The 21294-nt window shown below is 47.6% G+C and overlaps 1 protein-coding gene across 2 annotated transcripts in view; it reads right to left on the bottom strand.

Annotated features, from left to right (window-relative positions):
- Window positions 1–5318: 5318 nt before the first annotated feature.
- CEP43 (centrosomal protein 43) overlaps window positions 5319–21294 on the bottom strand; it is a 31511-nt gene continuing 15535 nt past the window's right edge. For both annotated transcript variants that reach the window (XM_070603301.1, XM_070603302.1), the window contains 6 exons: window positions 17267–17493; window positions 14922–15034; window positions 13440–13508; window positions 9343–9382; window positions 8371–8467; window positions 5319–7378 (listed from right to left, as the gene is read on the bottom strand). In XM_070603301.1, coding sequence (XP_070459402.1) covers window positions 7304–7378; window positions 8371–8467; window positions 9343–9382; window positions 13440–13508; window positions 14922–15034; window positions 17267–17493 — 621 coding nt within the window. In that variant the 3' untranslated portion in view covers window positions 5319–7303. The remainder of the gene's footprint in view (window positions 7379–8370; window positions 8468–9342; window positions 9383–13439; window positions 13509–14921; window positions 15035–17266; window positions 17494–21294) is intronic.

Here is a 21294-nt window from a genome sequence, read left to right on the forward strand (position 1 = left end):
TCACTCTGCTCTTGCCTCCATCACTCTGCTCTTGCCTCCATCACTCTGCTCGTGCACTCCTTCACTCTGCTCGTGCACTCCATCACTCTGCTCTTGCCTCCATCACTCTGCTCGTGCACTCCATCACTCTGCTCTTGCCTCCATCACTCTGCTCGCGCACTCCATCACTCTGCTCTTGCCTCCATCACTCTGCTCTTGCCTCCATCACTCTGCTCGTGCACTCCATCACTCTGCTCTTGCCTCCATCACTCTGCTCGTGCACTCCATCACTCTGCTTGTGCACTCCTTCACTCTGCTCGTGCACTGATTCACTCTGCTCTTGCCTCCATCACTCTGCTCTTGCCTCCATCACTCTGCTCGTGCACTCCTTCACTCTGCTCGTGCACTCCATCACTCTGCTCTTGCCTCCATCACTCTGCTCGTGCACTCCATCACTCTGCTCTTGCCTCCATCACTCTGCTCGTGCACTCCTTCACTCTGCTCGTGCACTCCATCACTCTGCTCTTGCCTCCATCACTCTGCTCGTGCACTCCTTCACTCTGCTCGTGCACTCCATCACTCTGCTCGTGCACTCCATCACTCTGCTCTTGCCTCCATCACTCTGCTCGTGCACTCCTTCACTCTGCTCGCGCACTCCATCACTCTGCTCTTGCCTCCATCACTCTGCTCATGCACTCCATCGCTCATCACCTGCCTCCCACCTCCCTGCAACCCCACCTCACTTCCTTGTTGGGGATACCCTTCCTTCTGAGAATGGCCTTTTGCTCATTCCCTGTGATTACAGGAGGGATGCCAATCCTGGGCAGAGCTCACCAGCCCATCGATTTTCCAGGGTACCAAAGTTCAAAGATTATCTCAAACACCATCTTTCTGGTAGTCATGCGTGACACTCTTCCAGTGCCCGTGCAGGGTCCAGGTTCCTTCTTCTCTGTCACGTCTCTAAGAGGCACGGCAGGCAGCTCTCTTGTATCCCAGCCCTCAGCACACGGTTGCATAGACCTTGCTTTCCCAGGGCCCCATTACTAGGTGGCGCAGAGTAGGCTCTCCAGGAAGCCATCTCTTGGAGACCGAGTTTTGCAGCAGGGTGTTGTGCCCACTCACAAATGCCCTGATGGATGCAGTGGGGTGGGAGGGAAGTTGGAGGAGGCAGGAGGAGAGGTCACCAAGCGAGTCAACAGCAGCCTCTGCAGAGCCCACAGGGCCCCCCATGCCAGAATGGCCCTTAGGACTTAGGGTGAGCCGGCCAGGCCTTTATGTCCACACACAGATCAGCCACTGTAATCACTGGATGAGGGCCACCGGCGGTGGGGGTCCACCTTGGGTGACGAGGCTTTCTGCAGCCCAGGTGGGCCTTGGCGGGGCCGTCAGAGTGCCCAAGCAGCTGGGCTGGGCAGCCCTTCACTGAAAAGGGACCTGGTGGCTCACCACAGGACAGGGACCACATCTTCTCCACGTTTGCAGGACTCATAGGACAGCAATCAACCAGCAAATGTTTGCTGAAATGTACAGAGTATTAATTTGCATAAGCTGTTCCAAAGTTTGGGATTATGCTGAGAAATTCCATTCACAAGTGTGTCGTTTAACCCCAGGAATACATTTTCTCTAAGAAACTTGATGGAGACAGCTTTAGGTACAGGCGGTCTTTTTGTTTCTTTGTAATCTGATGAATATTTTCTTAGAAACATGTGCTTAATAAATCAAGGTGGGTCAAGTAAATGTGTCCCATAATAAATCATGATAAATGAAAGTAGTGGATGTCATTCACTTTCATTTATAATCTTTCGTATACAGCAACCTCTATAAATGTAATCAATATATTTGTGCACAATAGTATACCTTAAAATGTAAAGAAAAAATATTAGAGAAACAATTATGTGCCACTTAGTTGTTCAAGGGACAGGACGGCTTGGGGGAGCCACGCCCAGCAGAGAGGAGCTGAGGGGCTGGTGACGATGCCTGGCACTGGGGGACGAGGGCATGAAGGGGAGGTAGAGGAAAAGGTCACGTCAGATAACGGAGCTCAGGCCGTACAGACTGAGGGCTAGAAATCTGAGACAGATGAGAGAGAGTTACAGACCCGGGGCAGACCCACCCCCCAAGCACAGCTAGAAGCCGTGCCATTCAGATCTGTCCTTGGTTTTACTTTTGCTCCGTGGAAGGAGGAGACTTAGAATATTTAATGTAACTGCTTCTTCTTTCAGAAGAGCAAAGCCAGAGAGAAGCACCGTACCTTCACGGCATGTTCATATCCATCCCCGAAGATGGCCAGACACACTCCACAAAGCCAGCCATCCCCGCCGGCCTCTTGATTTCTTGAGCTTTCAGGGGCCTTCACTGCCCTCACTCTGCTCCTCTACTGCCACTCCACCCCCAAAAGACATGAGCTGGACGATAATGCCCACACCCTGGGCCTCCATCCAGCCAAGGGTGAGACGGCAAGTCCCTTTCTCTCCCTGAGTAAGGCTAAGAGGTCAGCTGGGGACAACCCCATGTGCGGCTGTGCCATGTGGTGTGCATGGGCACTTAGCATCCCGAACATGGGTGAGCATTGTTGGAATATTGGTAATGTTTTCCTTACAATGGGGTGTGCAGGGAGTAAGAGGGAACAGACGGCAAGCCGCTGGGCCGCTGGGCCTGGGAACAGGAGACCAGGAGTTGCCCATGTGTGTGAGTTGGGAAGGGGGGTTGAGGGAGGAGGGGGGAAAGGAAAGTGGTGTGTCCTACGCAGAAGCAACGACGTGTTTCAACAGGGTGTGAAGGCAAAGCACAGGTGTGAGGGAGCATGTGGCGTCAGGGCCAACAGAAGACTCCACGCGGTTGGCACAGGTCATTCTCTGTACCAAAGCTAAAACTTTAGTCAAGGGCCGGCCCCGTGGCTGAGTGATTAAGTCCTCGCGTTCCGCTTTGGTGGCCCAGGGTTTCACTGGTTTGGATCCTGGGTGTGGACATGGCACCGCTCATCAGGCCATGCTGAGGCGGCATCCCACATGTCACAACTAGAAGGACCCACAGCTAAAACATACAGCTACGTACTGGGGGGATTTGGGGAGAAAAAGCAGAAAAAAAGAAGATTGGTAACGGTTGTTAGTTCAGGTGCCAATCTTTAAAAAAAAAAACTTTAGTCAGATAAAAAGATCAAAAACCACATACCACGTGGACCCAGAGTAGAAGGGGAGAGAGATGCCAAATTCTTTAAGTGAGAAGACAACTTCTTCAAAAATCTTCATTTCAGGAGAGCTACCCTCATCTGTATTACTCTTCTGTAAAACCACTCAGTTTTACAAAGCATAAGTGACTTAAAAGAAAACAAGTATGATTAAGATCTACATCCAATCGTCTGGCAACTTACAAAACATTCCAAAATGGGCTTTTTCGAAACTACAAGTGTTTGAAAGTTAAACATTCATGGAAAAAATAATTTCATCATCAAATCTGAAGATTGCATAAATTGTCAAAAATTGCCAAAAACAACTGTTTCAAGCTAGAATATCCGAAAGACCCCCTAGACGTCACCTGGACCCTTTATCCTGGTGTCTGTTGCTCCCACCTGTCCCTTTTCTTCCAGTCCTTCCTGAGATTCAGGCCCAGCAAAGCCCTCGGCCTCTCTCCCTGCCCGCCCGCCCGAGGCTGGCCCATGAGATGCCAGGCTCAGCTTCTCTTGCCTTGGGACGCATTTCCCATTGGCAGGGAGACTCTTTTCTCAGCAGGGCAGAAATTCTATGCTCAAAAATCATTTTTTCCTCCTAGCTTTGTAGTCATGGCTCTGTTACTTCTAGCATCCAGTGTTGGCAATTCTCATTCTCATTTCTTTCAAGGAATCTTGGAAGTCTTTTTTTTGGCAATAAAAATTGTCCAGTTTCACGGGGGGACATCCAGCCACGGGCCTTGTCTTCCGTCACCCAGCTCAGCACTCAGCTGTCCCTGAACCTAAGGGCATCCTTGCCGATGTCTGACTGTCCTGGTTTCAACCCTGCAACTCCTCTCCTGGACGTGGATGCTGTGGTCCTCAATCCACCTTCCGTTTTCGTCTCTTGGCTATACTGCGCCCATCTTGGTCATTTTTGGTAAACAGGCAGATTCTTTACCTTTGAGGTTACTAATATTTTTTTTACTTATCTCATCAGTCAGCCCTTGGACTGAATGACTTAGCCCAAGTTTTTAATCAAAAATTATCTTGACTGTACCTTTTTCATAGAAGCCTCTTTTAGGTTCAAGTTTTCTCAAATCTCTGGTCATGTAATTAGGTTTTTACTTTTAAATGACTTTGTTCTCTGACCGTTTCCTTTAACCTAAGCTGCTCCATTGGCTCGCCTCAGCCTTTCGCAACATGCCGCTCCCTCTCCTCAGGTGCAGAGCTCCTGGCTGGGCCGTGCAGTTCTGAGAGGTGTGGAGGACGCCTAAGTGTGGCTGCCTGGATGTCCCCGGCACTTGCTTCCCCAAACATGCCCCTTCTTAGAAGGAGGCTGGCAGTAGAGTGTCAAGATGGCAGGGGTGGGTCAGGGTGCAGGGGCAGAGGACAGGGGGCAACCCTACCTAGCCAGCGGCAGGGGGGCTGAACACCCTCGCGTGCAGGTCCAGGGGGGTCATCAACCCAGCCCCTGTGGATCCTGCTCTGTTCCTCTCCTGTGCCAACATCCACGCCGAGCGACAGACAAGATGACAGTCCACTTCCCTCAGGAGCAATGTTCCAATGAGCCCTGGTGGTGGGAGGGGCCGCCAGGGACCCACTGTCCATTAGATGGCCTTTACTGAGCCATGAGCCCACCCCTCAGACTTGAAGCTGGGCTTCCAGGTTTAGGGTCTGGACAGCTGTCCCCTGAGTAGCCTGGTCCTTGGGAGGCAGCTGCCCAGCAGTAACTGCACTTCCCAGGCCCCCTTGCCAGCGTCCATTCACATCCCCAGGGACCCTTACTGAGCACATGCTGGGGCGAAATGCTCCTCTAGGTACCACGGGTATGCAGTGGGTAAAGAAGTGCCTGCTCCAATGGAGCTCATGGACAATCCACAGGGCCCCTGCAGTTAGAGCGGAGAGGAGTAAACCACACAGGGCACGGTGACGGTGACACGAGGGGAGGGAAAACGGTCATCCCCTTCAGGCTGGAGCTCCTGAGAATGAAACGGAAATAGGCCAGCCGGGGCAGTTCTGGGGGAGGGCGATCCAGACTCACCCAGCAGGGGACCGCCTCGGCAGCCGGGAGGGGCAGACAGGCCCGCGCGGCGGGGCAAGGAGAAGACGGTGAAGAGTGCTGCAGACAGGCCACTGTGGGGCAGGATGAGAGCGCGCCCGCACCTGACGCGTGCTGTCACACACCACAAAACAGAAGGCAGGAGCGTTTTATTCACTGTGAGTCGCATCCATAAACAAGATCTAGCATTTGAAAAACTCCACTCTAAAATACAGATTTTACCATAAACATGTATTTCGTAACAAAAAGAAAACACTGGTCACACTCAAAACCTTCTATCTAGTCAAGGAACACAGGTGCAGACAAAACTTTCTCACAGCTCGAGCTACTTAAAATTGTTCACTCAGATGCATGTCGTGCTGATGACAAAGGAAGTTTCATGTTCGGCATTTTTCTCGCTATCCTCCCAGATATTAACAAAAGGTCAGATTATCTGGGAAATAGAAAAATGACAAGTTTTGATGCTACTGTTCAAAAATGTTCCACAAACAGCTGCCCCTGCTAAACTTTCAAATCACTTCACTGAAATGGAGCTGCTCCCAGCCTGTAAAACAGGAGCACACCGTTGACAGAGCTTCCGGAGCGCCACACGGACTCTGGCCTTCACAGCAGTGACTGGAGGCCAGATGGCACCCACGGGGATGCGCTGTAACAAGCATGCGGCGAGCGGGCACCACAGACGACGTCCTCACACAGCGCCATTTGCTCAGACAGGAAAGGCCGACTGTATCCAAGCCGGCGGCCCCCAGACTGAGGGCCGAGGGCCAGGCTTCCAGGCCACCCGTGCCCAGTTTCTGTCCTACTTCCTCTTGATATGGATGGCTCAGTTTCACTTAAATTTGATAAAGTCAGATTCTAATGTTACATAAGCTTAATCCTTACATTATCATTTACCTTGATATTTTAGGGTCCAGCAAAGATTTCTGTAATACTTAGGCTAACATGAAATCAAAAGCTGGAATTACACAAACCATGAAGTCTGCTGGTCACTTACTGATATCAATGAATTAGGTCTAATTTGTTCCTTTTATTAATAAAGGTGACTTTTAATAAAAAGCCATGATTTAAGTGAAATTGAAAAGTACAAAATGTAACACCCAATCACAGCTTTACTCATATGAACACGCGGGCACCACTTCCTGTCATTCTTTCAACACTGCAGCACATCAGTAACCTACAGTGTAACTGAGACAGTCTGGCATTCTCTCACTGGCTCCATTTTTAAAGGGTTACAAGGAAACTATGTACAGTGTCAACAGCTCGGCACACTGGATCTGGTCTTAGGCCATTACTACTGTTACAGTCCAATTTGGATTTTAATAGAAGCACCTTACAGATCTGAAATAAAAGCATTGCTTAATGGTTTCAGATGCGTTTTGGTATTTAATATGTTTCGAGGCATCTTTACAAATAATAAATTATAACCATAACAAAGAGAACCTGTGACTAAAGCTTCTCACATGGACACAGGGGCGGCGACTGCAAATGCTGCCAGTGACAATTCCACAAATTTAAAGTCATAACCACCTCCAGATTTCTTTAAAACAAGCAAAACTAAGTAGTACACAGAAGAATATTTTAATATAACCTTAATGGTCTAACGAACCTTCCAAATGGAAGGAAATACAAAATAAAGCTAACACATCCAATTTAACTGACAGCAATAGGCTTCAGTACTACAGATTTACCAGGTCATCTGCCAGCGCTCTGCAGAGCCACCTAGCAGCCAGCAGGCTCGGACTCCACACGGCTGAGGCCACGCGCAAGCGCAGCTGGGTGAGCCTGCAGCTTTAGTGACACCTTTCAGACGCTCTTAATACTGGTAATTTCACGGGTTCGCTCCTTGTAATGAATTTGAGTGTAGATAACTTCCAGAGAGAAACGTGTAGCTAAACCAAATTAAGAATATTAAATCTTCCACACATGGGCTCAAATTGGAAGCATCTTGTTTAGTATAATGAAAAGTTAATTTTTAAAAATATCTGCAGTCTTCTTGAAACACAAGGCACCAATAGGGAGCAGACATTCCAGCAAAGAATGATTGTCTGAAAAAAAAAAAATGGAACCAATCAGAGTCCTTTGTCCTTTGTTGATTGGAATACTTCCTTCTTTCATGTCTATGCAACATCTTCCAGATAATCTGCAACATCGCTGAGCTGGGACACAGTCAGGTCCTGTGTGAGGTCATCAAGCTGTTGTTCAAAAGAAAGAAAAGAACTGGTGTCAGGATGCAAGCAGAGTCTGAAATACTTTTTAAAATATATTTCTCTCTTTTATACTCTACAAACTGCTTCACATTCCTAAGTCCTTTACCTCAGCTTCTTCTTCCTGTTTTGAAATTTGCGATAATACCAAAAAGCTGAGCTAATAGCTAAACTCTACATTAACGAGAAAACTGGTGGCTAAAGTAACCCTTCTGGAATTCTTCGGTAACTTTAAAGCGACATGTTTAGGCCTCTGAAGGATGACATGAGATCCAAAGGAAAGAGAAAGACAAATCATTATGACCCTGAGAGGCTGCCTTACCCCTCACATGCAACACACATCTAAGAATATTCTGCTCTCTGCCCAAGAAAAAAGGCAAAATGTGGATCTCCAATGGACTCCTAATTGTACAGGCCGACTGCGTTTTTGCTGTCTTTTCTCCCGTGGGTCCCAGCGCCAGCCTGGACCCACCTGTTCAGAGCTCACAAACGGCCTGTGCCCCAAGCTGCGCTTCGCCTCCTGCACTCACAGTGCTCCCACGCGCGCACTGGCTCCCACCTGTCTTCTCTGAAGGTGACCTCTTGGCCTCCTGCACTCACAGTGCTCGCACGCACACACCGGTTCCCCCGTCTCCTCTGAAGGTGACCTCTTGCCTATACCGACTGCCCACACCACTGAGGGGGTTGATTCTGACTCTAGTCCTGACCCACTGGGGCCACCTAAACCCATAGCAATTGGTCCCCAGAACAATGCACAGACATTTCAGAAGCACTCAGTTACCAAAGGAAGTGACACCTGAAAACGATCTCACACATTCATTAAAGACATTCTTTTGAGACTTGGACCAGGTAACTGTGTCATAACCTTTCACAATTTCAATTGTTTTTCTCCTAATCTGTGTAAATTTTTGAAGCTTTACACTTAAATCAAGGCAACCAATGGGCACAAACAGCACCCGTGGGAAACGCTCGCCCCGTACTTTGTCACTGGTGTTGACGTCCTCGATCTCCGCAGACAGGTCCTCCTCGATCTCCTCACCAATGCTGAGCTCACTTTTTTCTGAGCGATGGCTGGTACTAATTTCAGGGGAAAGAAAAACAAGAACATTTAAAGAGACCAACGACCACTTCCACCTTTCAAAGATTTATTTTAATCCTTCAAATAAATATAAAATATTAAATAGCATTCATTTCATACACATTATCTCACGTGACCCTTAACATAACTAGCACAGGGACAGGGACAGCCGAGTCAGTCTCACAGGTGAGGAAACTAAGGTCCACGGCAGTGACTCTGGTCACCGTGGCAAGGAGGAAGCCAGCCCAGATTTGTAAAGTTTCTTCCACTACATCGGCCATCTCTCAAAAAGCTGTAAATTACTGTAAAAAGATTAAAAAATTCCCAAATGGAAAAACTGGCAATTATCTAGGATTCTTAGACTCAAATTTAAAATTTCTAATCATATCCACACCAAATATTACTTCCAAATTAATTATTAGCCAACTCACAGATGATACTGTCTTTCTGTTTACAAAAAAGTTATCTGAAAAAAATTAAGAAATGTCATCTGAATCACAACAATAATTTGAGGGACAAGTTCTTGAAGGTGAATGCAGATAATTCCCAGCAGAGACAGGGGAGGAGAGACGGCGCTCCCACAACACGGTGAAGACAGAGTGGCTCCCAAGCCCCGCCGGCAGCGCTGTCTCTTCATCGCATCCTCACCAAGATTCCTGAACGTAATGCAGACCTCCACATTCTAAGCTAAAATCAAAAACACGCCTCAAAGTCCCGTGTACGATTTGGGGTTCTCCCTCTTTTACCCCTCTTCAATCAATCTGAACAAGAGACTCCAATACACTAACATAAGCGCCCTGTAATCCCGTCGCCCTGTCCTGCGTTCAGAAATCGTTTAGTGCTTACAGAGCTGCTGCCCAACTATTTTTCTCACCTGTTAAAGTCATCAGCGTAGTCATCTTCTTCTCCAGTCCCTAACAAGTTTAAGAAAAGATATACATATTTATATGCACACACTTCATGCTTTATCTACAATTACACATACAGATTTCCTTCAAAAAACCTACATTACTGAATACTGCATCATAAACACAAAGTCTCAGGGGCCGGCCGGGTGGCGCAGCAGTTAAGTTCACACATCTGCCTCGGCGGCCTGGCTCAACACCGCGCTGTTCAGAGGTGCTACTGGTACCACCCCTGGAGTCCTTCCAAGTGTCAGACCGGACCTGCTCTAGGTCAGGGCATTGTGGAGGGGATTCAAGTCCTGCGTGGCCAGCCAGACAGTGACCCTCTCCCAGCAAAAGCCCACGACTAACTTATTCACTGTCAAGCATGTGAGTGACTGCTGGGCCACTGAGGCCCACATGGCAGCGGAAAAGCCGGCATCTCTAATCTCAAGGGGCTGACACTGTCGTGGTGGGAAAGGGGCAGCCAACAGCTGAACAAATGAGATGCTGTTTGAGTGTTCAGGAAGAACTCTCTGAGGTGACAGCTGAGTTGAAACCTGAAGAAGGTACCAGATGTACAAATTATTGGGGACAGTGTTTTCCAAGAAGCAGAAACATGTGCAAAGGCCCTGAGATAGGGGAAGGCGCAGTGGTTTGAAAACGCTGAGGAAGCTAGTGTCACCATCAAATACTGAACGTGGGGGGAGACAAAAGGTGTGCAGAGCCGAAGGGACAGCAGAGGCCATTTAGGGCCTCCTGCGCCGGATCAGGACTTCAGCCCAACGCAAAGCGGGAGGGGGCAGGAGTGAGAGAGGGCAGGAGAGCGCTAGCTGACTTCTGTTTTCCACAGACACTCCGACCACTGCAGGAAGGAAGACACGTGCTCAGGGGAGGCAAGAACGCAGAAGACACAAAAGGCTACTGCGAAGTCCAGGCCAGAGATGACTGGGGTAAGGGCTGGGGGGAGGCAAGCGTCCTAACAATCAGACAGACAGACGGATGGACCGTATGGGGTGGGAGGAGAGAACACCGGAAAACGGAAAAAGCAGGAATCACAGCTACAGCTACACCCACATCACTGCCGACAGCGAACGAGGGTCCCAGGCAATCGGCAGCACGTGGGCGTCAGCTTTCCAGATTGCTCTCCTCTCTCGAAGAAAGAGCCGAGCTGCACTCGCCGCCCAGGGGACTCGCAGCCTCACAGGTGAAGGGGTGTACAGCACTTGAGAGAGCAGCTGCCAGGCGGAGAAGAGGGGAGGCTGAGGTGTAGAAACCTTTTTTTTTCTCCAAGGTATGTTTTGGTGAGGAAGACTGGCCCTGCGCTAACATCTGTTATCAATCATCCTCTTTTTCTTCTTCTCCCCAAAGAGCCCAGTACACAGCTGTATATTCCAGTTGTGGGTCCCTCTAGTTGTGGCATGTGGGACGCTGCTTCAGCATGGCCTGATGAGCGGTGCAATGTCTGCGCCCAGGATCCGAACCTGTGGTTTCCCTGGGACGCCAATGCAGAGTGCACAAACTTAACCACTTGGCCACAGCGCCAGCCAAAGCCTTCCGATTAAACAAACCAGCGGCTGGTCGGGAAGCGGCAAGGGAGTTGGCAGCAGGGGCACCTCCTCAATCTTGAGGCAGCCTCCCAACCAGCCACAGCGCCCAAGAGAACACGAGCAGAGAGCAGAGGGGAGCACTTGCTCAGGCGGGGGAGGGCCAGGCTGCAAGTGGATGACAGAGCTGAGAGACCCCCTGCCTTCCGGAAGTCAGGATCTCAGGTTGTGTTCCAGCACGGTACTCAGTAAATATTTGTCTTTGAATTGGCCTCACGTGGCCCAGGAAGTCTATAGTAGCTACTATTTGGCCTTTACGGAAAAAGTCAGCTGAGTCCTGCTTTCAACAGGCAACGTAAGTTGTACTGTAAAGCTTTATTTGTAATTATTCCTTTGGAACTCAGAATTTATTTTCCCACTGAAGTGGTATTTAAATAATGTCTAGGCAGTGAAACCCCGTGGTTAGGGCTCTTCGCTGCCATATGAGGGTTCTGAAAGCGGTATGTATGATCTTAGGCAACGTCCCTCCCTGGGGTTCTTCATCTGTAAAAACAGAGCGAACAACAGAACCCACCTCACAGGATGTGAATTCAATAGACCATTTCTTGATACACTGCCAGGCACATATCACTAGTCATGTTTATTCTGACATTATGTATCACTTAAAATACTGAGAATACTGTGTACTACAATGAAAATAAAAAACAAACAGAAAACAATACTATTACAATGCTATGAAACAAAACTAAATAAAAATGCTTCTTTACACAGAATCCTGACCCTTGGCTGGTGACCTGGTGAGTCTCACCTCACCCACCCAAGGTCCCAACACCCAGCCGAGGTCCACAGAGTCCCGGCAGAGTGCAGCGAGGCCGCAGAGCGCGCCACGACCGCAGCCAGTGGCCGCAGAGGCAGGAGAAGCCCTCCCCTCGCCAAGGGGAATTCTCAGCAGCTCCGCCTTAAACCAGACTGCAGACCGCCTCGCTCTGAGAGAGAACAGAACAGGCGGAGAGAAGATAAACGACTCGGCAACAGAGGGAAGCACCACAAAGGTGAGACACAAACAAACCCAGAAGTGGACGGGGGTGGGCCGGCTGTGGAGACATGGAGGCTAGAAGTGTGTCTCTGGGTGTGGCTGTCCATGGAGATAGGGCCTATGGTGAAAACCTGGGAGCAGACTTTCCATCGGGCCGTGGGCAAGAACGTCTAACTGAAAACTCAATCACACCGAACGGGGAAAGACAAACGGAAGGAGGGAGCAGGCCCACCCAGCTGGCCGGCCAGCAACCACCACCTCAGCCGTTAGCACGAGTCCAGGTCCCTGCTGAACAGAGTCCGGCAGCCCAGGGAAGGCCTATTCTGCTGCAAATGGGGAGAGAGAGGAACACAAAAAGGGAACTAACATTTATGAGGAATCCACCATGCTGGGCGCTGTACTTTTGTCTGGTCACTCTCTAAAGCAAAGTGGACATTACTAGGTCCACCTAACTGATGAGGAAATGCCTGTTTACCTACCTACCTTACTCAACAATCAGGACCACCTCTGGGATTTTACTGAAATCTACCCACTTCCAAACCCCAGTTCTTCCCACTCTCTAGACTGTTTCTCCAGAAGAGGGAGGGGCATTTCTCTGAGCTGTCCCACTCAGCCCTTGCAGCTGTAAGAGCAAATGGCGTGCAGGGGCCACATCCTTCCTCCTCCCAGCGTGCCTGTGAAGCCAGGCCCAGTGCCCTGTCGCGTAGCACTCAGACGGGGAGACCCCAGCAGCAGGTCGTGCAGACTTCCCGTCTCACAGGGAACCTGCGCTGAACCAGCCCCTTCCGGGCGGCCGCGGAGGCAGGTGTGCCTAAAGCACGCCCGTCACGCCTGCCTGCCTGCCGTTCTGCACAGAACAGAGCACTGGGTGAGAACCAGGCCCAGGGCTCTGTAGCACTCACACTGAGGCTCTTCCTTCTGGAAGGACGAATTTAATTCCTCAGGGTCACAAACCACTGTTCCCACACAGCAGAACTGAACACAACACCCAGTGTCGAACCCCAGCTTTTCCTGTTACAAGTCTGCCTCCCTCTTAGACCGGCTCCCTGGGGCCTGGACCACGGACTCCCAGCACCCAGAAGTGACTGCCTTTGCACAAGCTGTCCTCTCAGTCCACACTGCAGTCTCTGCCCTTCTCCCTCACCCGCCAGGTCTCGGCAGAGAAGTCACTTCCTAGGAGAGGACTTCCCGAATGGCAAGGCTCGGTTAAGCCCACTGACCACCCATCCACATCCCAGTGCGTCCTGACTCTCCCGACACTGAGGAATCTGCAGGGACCTGTCTGATGCCTGTCTCCCCTGCTGGACTGAACCCCACGAGGACAGAGCCCGCTTGCTGCCAGCTCCCTCCCTGGCATATGCAGGAGCCCCACAGACATACAAACCATCACACATCTGCTTGGGAGGTGCTCCCTGCAAGCTGATCGAGTCACTCCGCCGACGATTTTACTCTAAAAAGATACCCACCCCAGAGTCATCAGCACTAAAACTGGAAATCTACTTACCTAATCCAAGTGATCCAATTTTATCATTGACCAATTTCAGATCTTTCAAAACCGTGTTTCCCTTTTTACCTGTGAACAGGAAAAAATATTCACATTAAATTGACTTTTAAACTACAACAGTCTCTAAACTGTGTCATTTTTTTTTTTTAGGATAGGGATTCTTTATGACAGAAACATAGTAACTGAAAACCAAGAAAAAATTACAAACGGTGACTAACGGTTGCTTACATCAGGCATTACATCCCTTTTTAACCAAACGTAATACTACTATTGAAATATGATGATCAAAATAATGTTTTGCCCAACTATCAGATTTCATCTTCTCTAAGAGCCCCACTGGGCATGAATTCACGAACTACCCTTAATTCTTCTCATCAATTTTATTCTCCCTTTGAACTTCTACATCTTGTTTCAATTCAATTGCTGTTCCGTTTACCAAACTGGTGTCCTCAATGGTTTTATTTCTTCAGTCCCTAGTTTCAATGTCCTCTCTAAATCCTTATTGCCTAGTCAGTGTTAAGAGTGACATGACAAGGACATTCTAGATTCCTTTACTGAAGGTGACAACAGCCAGGGCAAAGAAGAAAAAGAGGGAAACTGACGTGGGCCGTATTAACAGATACATGGCTAATTTACTGCAGGCTAAGAGAAGCCACAGACCATCTCCTTTACCTGTCCTGGGAAATCCTACAGCTGTATGGTGGGATACAAAAAGGTTAGTAAGCAGGGAAAAATCCTGCAAAACTCACAATGTAATTTCCTAACAAAGATCGACTTTTTTAGGAAACTTTCTCAAAAGAGGCACATTAATGCTCTAAACACTTTGCCAAATAAACCCTGTATTTACTAGGATAACAGCACACAAAGTTCATCTACACATCTACATGTTGGGGCCATGCTTTTTAAATCCCTGGTCTCGTCACCACCCACGTGGGGAGGGGCAGGAAAGTGAGTCCTGCAGCCACAGGCTATTCCAGGGCCGCTAAGCAGCCCCGCCTCTGCCACACATAAAGAGACACCAGATCCAAATCACTGAAGGCAGCACAACACTTCAACGCTCCTATGATGATTACCATACATCACAGAATCTACAAAAACAAATTCTTAGAAATTAATTGAATTCAAATCCTACTCAGGTCAATCTAAATATCCAACAAGAGAGACGGTTTAAAATTTTAATATCTATTTATTGTGTAAGGCAGCTAAAAAGTCAACTTCCTAAAAGTATTTTGATGGCATAGGAAAAGCAAAATACAAAACAATATAGAGAATAAAACCATATTAAAAAGAAACAAAAAAATAAAATATTAACAGGAAATATCTGAGTGATAAAATTATTATCTAGTTTTATGATTTTACACACATTTTTCTGAAAAAGTAAACGATGATTATAGACTACTTAATCAATCAGAGAAAAAAATATCATCAGTATTCAAAGTCCACATCTTCAGTCAGCAAATCTGGGGACTTTGGGGCACTCACTTTCAGAGTCCTTCAATGAGGGGGCTCCAGCTAGGGAGCTGAGTCCGCTCTTTAAGGGCGGGGCGTCAGAGAGCGATGCCAGGCTTCCTACTGGCTTACTAGGTTCACTTCTCCTGACAAGAAACAAGCGTACAGTTAAATGGTACTCATCCTCTGCCCCTGCAACACAAGCAACTGCAATATATCTTATAGGCACACAGTGGCTGGGACATAGATACATCTCACAGATTTTGCAAAAGCATCAAGTATACCTACAAGGCAGTGCAGACTAAGGAGCAATCACAAATCACGCAGCAAGTTACCAGGGGAAATCAGCTCCCCTCTCTAGACTTCTGTCTGGGCTGACAGGTTAAATTGCTCTTCTTCACCATCTGCACCGTCTGTGATTTTATCAGAAGCCCCTACCATCGCCCAGAAACACAGGCAGGGGACAGCACAAGAGCCGACTAGCACAGGTCACTACACCTCCGCCATGACACTGCTGAGAAGAGCCCCAACAGCCCCGCAGCTGAGCCCTCTCCCAGGCACGATGGCCACCCTCAAGCAGACATCTAACGGGGCCCAGCACCCTACACTCTCCCCGGGCCCACTCTCCTCACCTCGTTATCGATGATTTCATACCACCTTCGGCCCTCACATCTCCAGCCCCCTCTCTCCCTCCTCAACCGTGAACTCAGATGAGAGCTTCCACAGGCCCCTACCCTCACATCCAGCCCACCCGAACTGTGCCCACGCAGCAGCAAAGACGCTGGATTCCGGCACTGGGCACGAACACGCAGCGCTCCAGGGACCGTCTCTCACCCCCTTACACCTGTAATTGTCCCTCTCTGGAACCGGACTGTTCTCATCAACATACACACATGCTGCTGTTTCCCACCTCAATGTTTCTCAGCCTCACGTCCCCGCCGCCATCCACCACCCATTCCTCTGCACCCCTTACAATAAAACTCATCAGAAGATTATTCATCAGCTACAATCCTCTTCTCTCATTCTTTCTTGACCCCACTCGAATCCTTTAACACCCACTGCCCCATGCCGCCTAACTGCTCTGCTCGTCAAGGTCACCTCTGACCTCCATGTTGCTAAATGCAATGGCTGATTTCCAGCTGAACTGAATTTGGCTGCTTGCTCGGGCCTCCTCCTTCCAGGCCTCCCTCCCCAGGTTCCTCTGGTCCCCTTCTCCATTTCCTCCTCATCTCGCTGACCTCGAGGCGTCACAATGCCCACTTGTGCGGTGACCTCCTGCAGTCTCCCGGCTTTCAACGTTCTCTAAAACTGAAAACTCCCTAATTTGTCTCTCTAGCCCAGACGCCCTCCCTAACCCCCAGACCCCTATCTGATAGCCGATTTCACCTCTCCACTAACAACCCTCTCTAACTTCACATGTCGAAAGTGAGTTTTAGACTGCTGAATCCCCAACCTGTGCAATCCAGTCTTGCTCTTTCCACTCTTCATCTCAGCAAACGGTGCCTCCAACCTTCTAGTTAGGCAGCCTGAAAACCATGGAGCTCCCCTTGATACTACTTTTTTTTTCTCTAACACTTATCAGCAAATCCTTTTGGATCTAACCTCAAAAGACATCCAAAACCACCCATTTCTGTACTTCCACCATCATCTCTCACCCAGATTATCCTAACAGCTTCCCACCTGGACACCCCGAATCCACACCTGGAGACCCAGCAGCCGGTTATCCCATCATAATGCACATCGGATCTAGTCACTCTGCTGCTCAGACCCCCAGAGCTTCCAGTTCTCCTGAAAGTCAAGCCGAACCCCCCATCCGGTCAGTCCAGCCCCCTCGCCTGAGGCCACCTCCTCCGACTCTCCCTTGCTGTTCTCCTGCCTGCCACACACCTCCGCATCTGCTGCTTCCTCTCCCCAGAGTTCCAGAAGCCCAGATATCTGCCTGGTTCACTCCCTCCTCTCCTTGAGCTCTCCGCCCAAACAGCAGCCGAAGCGAGCGTCCTCTGACACCTCACACTCCCTCCCTTCTCTGTAGCACCGGCTGTGTCCTGGCACAGCATGTTGTGACTCCTACTTACTGCTGCCTCCGTCCACAAGAGGATGCGCTTCCCGAGGCAGGGATCTGTGCCAGTGGCATCACTGCTGTCCCCTGCACCTGAAACAGCACCTGGCCCCTGGGAGGCACTCAGTATACACTTATCCACTGAAATCATTACTATCTAGGGTTTTTAAAACCTGGAATTGTTTTATAACAGAAAAAGCTTTAATGACACAAAATCAAACTTATGAATTCAATAACTATAGAACCATATAAAATAAAACATTCAGAAATGATAGTTTTAAATGTCTAGTCTGATAATCCAAAACCACAGTTTACTCACCAACCATAAGTTTTTTCTGGTTTAGGAATGGGATCATCAAAGAAAGAATCTCCTTCCATGTCATCTTCATCTGGACAAAGACCAGCTTTGTCTTTGACATCTAGACTTTTGTTACTTAAGAAAGATCCAATTTTTGTTTCATGGCCCAATAAGTGGAGACTACTTTTGCTCTTCGGTTCTGATGAGGAGGTACTTGTATCACTCTGACTAGCATCGCTGCTGGCCCTCTAGAAAAAGAGAGAAGGAAAGAGAAAAGGTCTCCGTGGTGAAACAAACTTTAATAAGATACTTTAAGTAATGAAAAGAACTCATGAACATACGCACATCTCTGTGTGTGTGTCTGCGTGTGCGTGTGGGCGTGGAGCCCTGCAACTGCAAGAGGCGCAGAGTGACCCACGGCCTATCAGTTCATCCCCAGGCTTCACAGCATGGCTGACTTTTGAAGGGGAAAAACGTCAAAGAAATATGTTTCTCCCATTCCTTTTCTCCCTCCCTAATTGGAAGTTCCTTTACTATACCTTTCCCATTTATAAACAACTTCCCCATTTCCTCTTACATATATATCATTGCATCATAAATTATCTTAACATGTTTTCAACTTGAAAATAGAAGAAGTCATTACTAGTAAAGGAGAAAAGGAAGATTAGTTCACACAAGTGAACCAAGTATGAAAACAAAGTGTTCGTCAGTAAGAGCGGCAGTTTCCATCCAGCGCCAAGGTGAAAGGTGCCGCCTTTCCCATGCGCGTCTCTAGCGGAGAGACCTGCCAGGGGAAGCGAGGGCCTTCATCCACTTTCCGAGGAGCTCCCTCATCCACCTCCCTTAAGCGCCCTCGGACACCTGTGTGTGTGTTTCTACGTATCTTAAACCAACGAACAAAATGCTCCGCACTTGTACCCACGTCTTCCTCATCGACGGTGTTCTCAGCACACTGGATTTCTTGTTCACAGGTAGCTCCGACCTTCACAACCTCATTTTATTCTACCCTCGGTCAGATTTCTTTTTGCCCTTACACATGTTTATGTCAACAATAATAATAATAAAAAAAAAATCATGAGAATAAAAATGCAAGTAGCTAACATTTATGGAAAGCATTCAATTGCTTCTCACGTGTTGTCATTTAATGCTCAAAATAACCCTATGGTGTGGGGGTAGGTCCTGTTTTCTCGGCAGACATGGAAAAGGAGATGTAGTGACATTTCAGTGACTTGCCAAGGTCCCCAGGGAGTTATGGGGTCAGGTCAACACCAAAGTGTGATTCCAGGGGTTAGCTCTTAATACTTATGATATTAGGTTGAGTCACGTGAAATTGCAGTGTTTGTGGGTTAAAAACAGCAACTGCCCACGATTCAGCCTTCCACACTAAAGAGAGCAGTGGCTGTGTGTAGGAGAAAAGCACTCTCCTGAAACGCAGCAGGAACGCAGCCCATGCTCTGCTACCACCTACACAATCCAAAGGAGTTTAATTTTCCCAGGCACAGATTTCCTCAAGAACTGAACTAGCTTAGTACTTTCCAACTCGAATTATTACTAGGAATTAACAAAGAAGGGCTGGGTGGCTGGGGAAAAGTTACTGACTGCTGAAGCAGGGTGGTAATAACGTGGGCTAGAAATTACAGAATAAGACACTCCAAGGATGACTTCACTTTTAATGTGTGTCTAGACAATGTATTGTGTTTGCATTAAGAGTTACGCTTACAGTTTTACACGAGTTAGAGGCCATGATTAGTTGACAGCAGCCAAGATGCATGCCATACAATTTTTAGGGCCTTGTATAGTGCTATACATTCCGTATGCTATTAATATAGACAAATTAATGATTGTAAAAAGACATGTCTGGAAAAACAAATACAAAGCATCCTTTAGACAACACAGGATATTTTCAAAGAAGCAGAAACTTTTAAAAATTTACTAACAAGTTTCTTGAAGTTTTCCTGGTATTATCAAATATACTTATGTATTTCTTTTTTTTTTTTTTTTTTGAGGAAGATGAGCCCTAAGCTAACATCCGCCACCAATCCTCCTCTTTTTTGCTGAGGAAGACTGGCCCTGAGCTAACATCTATGCCCATCTTCCTCTACTTTGTATGTGGGACGCCTCCCACAGTATGGCTTGACAAGCGGTGTGTAGGTCCACACCTGGGATCCAAACCAGTAAACCTTGGGCCACCAAAGCAGAACATGCAAACTTAACTGCTGCACCACTGGGCTGGCCCCTTATGTATTTCTTAATTAGATTCACATGCTTATAATTTCTGACTTATAAATGTTCTAAAATTGACTGACATCTTTTCAAAGATATATGCATTTGGAATTGAACACCCTGAAGTCTTGTCATATGCAGACACACGTACAATTATGGATACTGAGACAGCAGCAAATTCTCTCCTTCAAAACACTCCTGAGAAAATTCAGAAGGATAACTGACATGAAACAAACTGAAACATAAACGTAAAGCAACATTAGAAGAAACAACAATTATTCCAATGAAGTCTTTCTTCCCCATGAATTCACATTACCAACGGAATTGAAGCTCACAAAATGAGCTATCTCAGCTTAGTAACCAATATATACCCATGATTATTTTTTGACTGGTTTTAGCAATATTGCTGGTATGGAAAGAAAGATGTTTTAGAAAGATAAGTTTCATGGAGAAGCACATTATGATGTTCAACACAATATATATTTTTAAAAATAATAATTTGTCTTAAAACTATAGTTCTATTTCTCTATAGGGTAAAATTAAACTTTAAAAACAATTTGCTTTGGAACTGCTCTCAAAATCAATTTCTAAACCACATACGACCATGTCATTATAACTATGGCTCATTTTTACCAAAAAGACCAAAACCCCACTGGGTTACTAATGAATTCACTAAATTTAATTCCAAATAACTGTTACCATTAAAAGAAAATTCACACTAAGAGGTGAAAGACTTATCAAAATATTCTTCAGATGAAACAAAAGGCCTGCAGAACTTCCAGAGCAGCTTCCCTGGAGAAGCCCGAAGCTTCTGAGCGACGACAAAGCACTCGTGATCTACCCCGGGATGTGCTTAAAAAGCCTTTCTCACGGCTCCAGACAGCTCTGTATCTTCCATACATAAACTTCAGTTACCTGCATTTCTATCGCCTAGATGTGGATAAAGTGGAGTTAAGATTTAGGAGGAATCTAAATAGCCAAGGCCAACAATGGTTTAAAACAAAGATGTGTGCCCAAAAAAAACCCCATGACTCTGCTGAGAATTCACTCCCTGGACAAGCCCAGAGGCCTTGGAGGTCGTTATGGGTTAAACTGTGTCCCCCCAAAAAAGATAAGTTCAAGTGCTAACTCCCAGGACGTCAGAGTGCACCCTTCTTTACCAATAGGGTCACTACAGGTATAACTCATTAAGATGAGGCCATGCTGGAGTAGCACACGACCCCTCCAACCCGAGATGCCTGGTGTCCTTACAAGAGAGGACAGAGACACACAGGGAGAACACCATGTGCTCAGGACGGCAGAGACTGCGGTGACGTGTCTACAAGCCAAGGAGCGCCTCCACGTGCTGGGATCCACCAGGAGCTGGAGGAGAGGCCTGGAGCAGACTCTCCCCGACAGCCTCAGAAGGAACGGATCCTGCAGACGCCTGGATCTCGGACTGCCAGCCTCCAGAACAGTCAGACGATACACTCTGCTGTTTCAAGCCACCAAGTTTGTGCTACTTTGTTACAGCAGACCAGGAACTCAGAGAGGTATTTATAATACATAACTAAAACTTTATAATAAAGTTTTGTCTTTTCGTAAAAGCGAGAGACCTACTGAACACCACTACAGCAGCCATTAAATTCCCATGGAGGGACCTAACGACTAGCAACCTTTATGGTAAATTACAGGAAAGTTCTACGAAAGTTCTAGTATATCTTTAATTTTCTACAGTACACTTACACATTCATGATTTCAATCATTTCTAGATTAACAGAAATTAGCATCACAGAGAAGTTTTACAGTGAAAATAACTTTCCATAGCCAAAAACTGATTTATCACT

Source organism: Equus przewalskii, chromosome 32 (assembly GCF_037783145.1).
Source record: "Equus przewalskii isolate Varuska chromosome 32, EquPr2, whole genome shotgun sequence".
Lineage (NCBI taxonomy): Eukaryota > Metazoa > Chordata > Mammalia > Perissodactyla > Equidae > Equus > Equus przewalskii.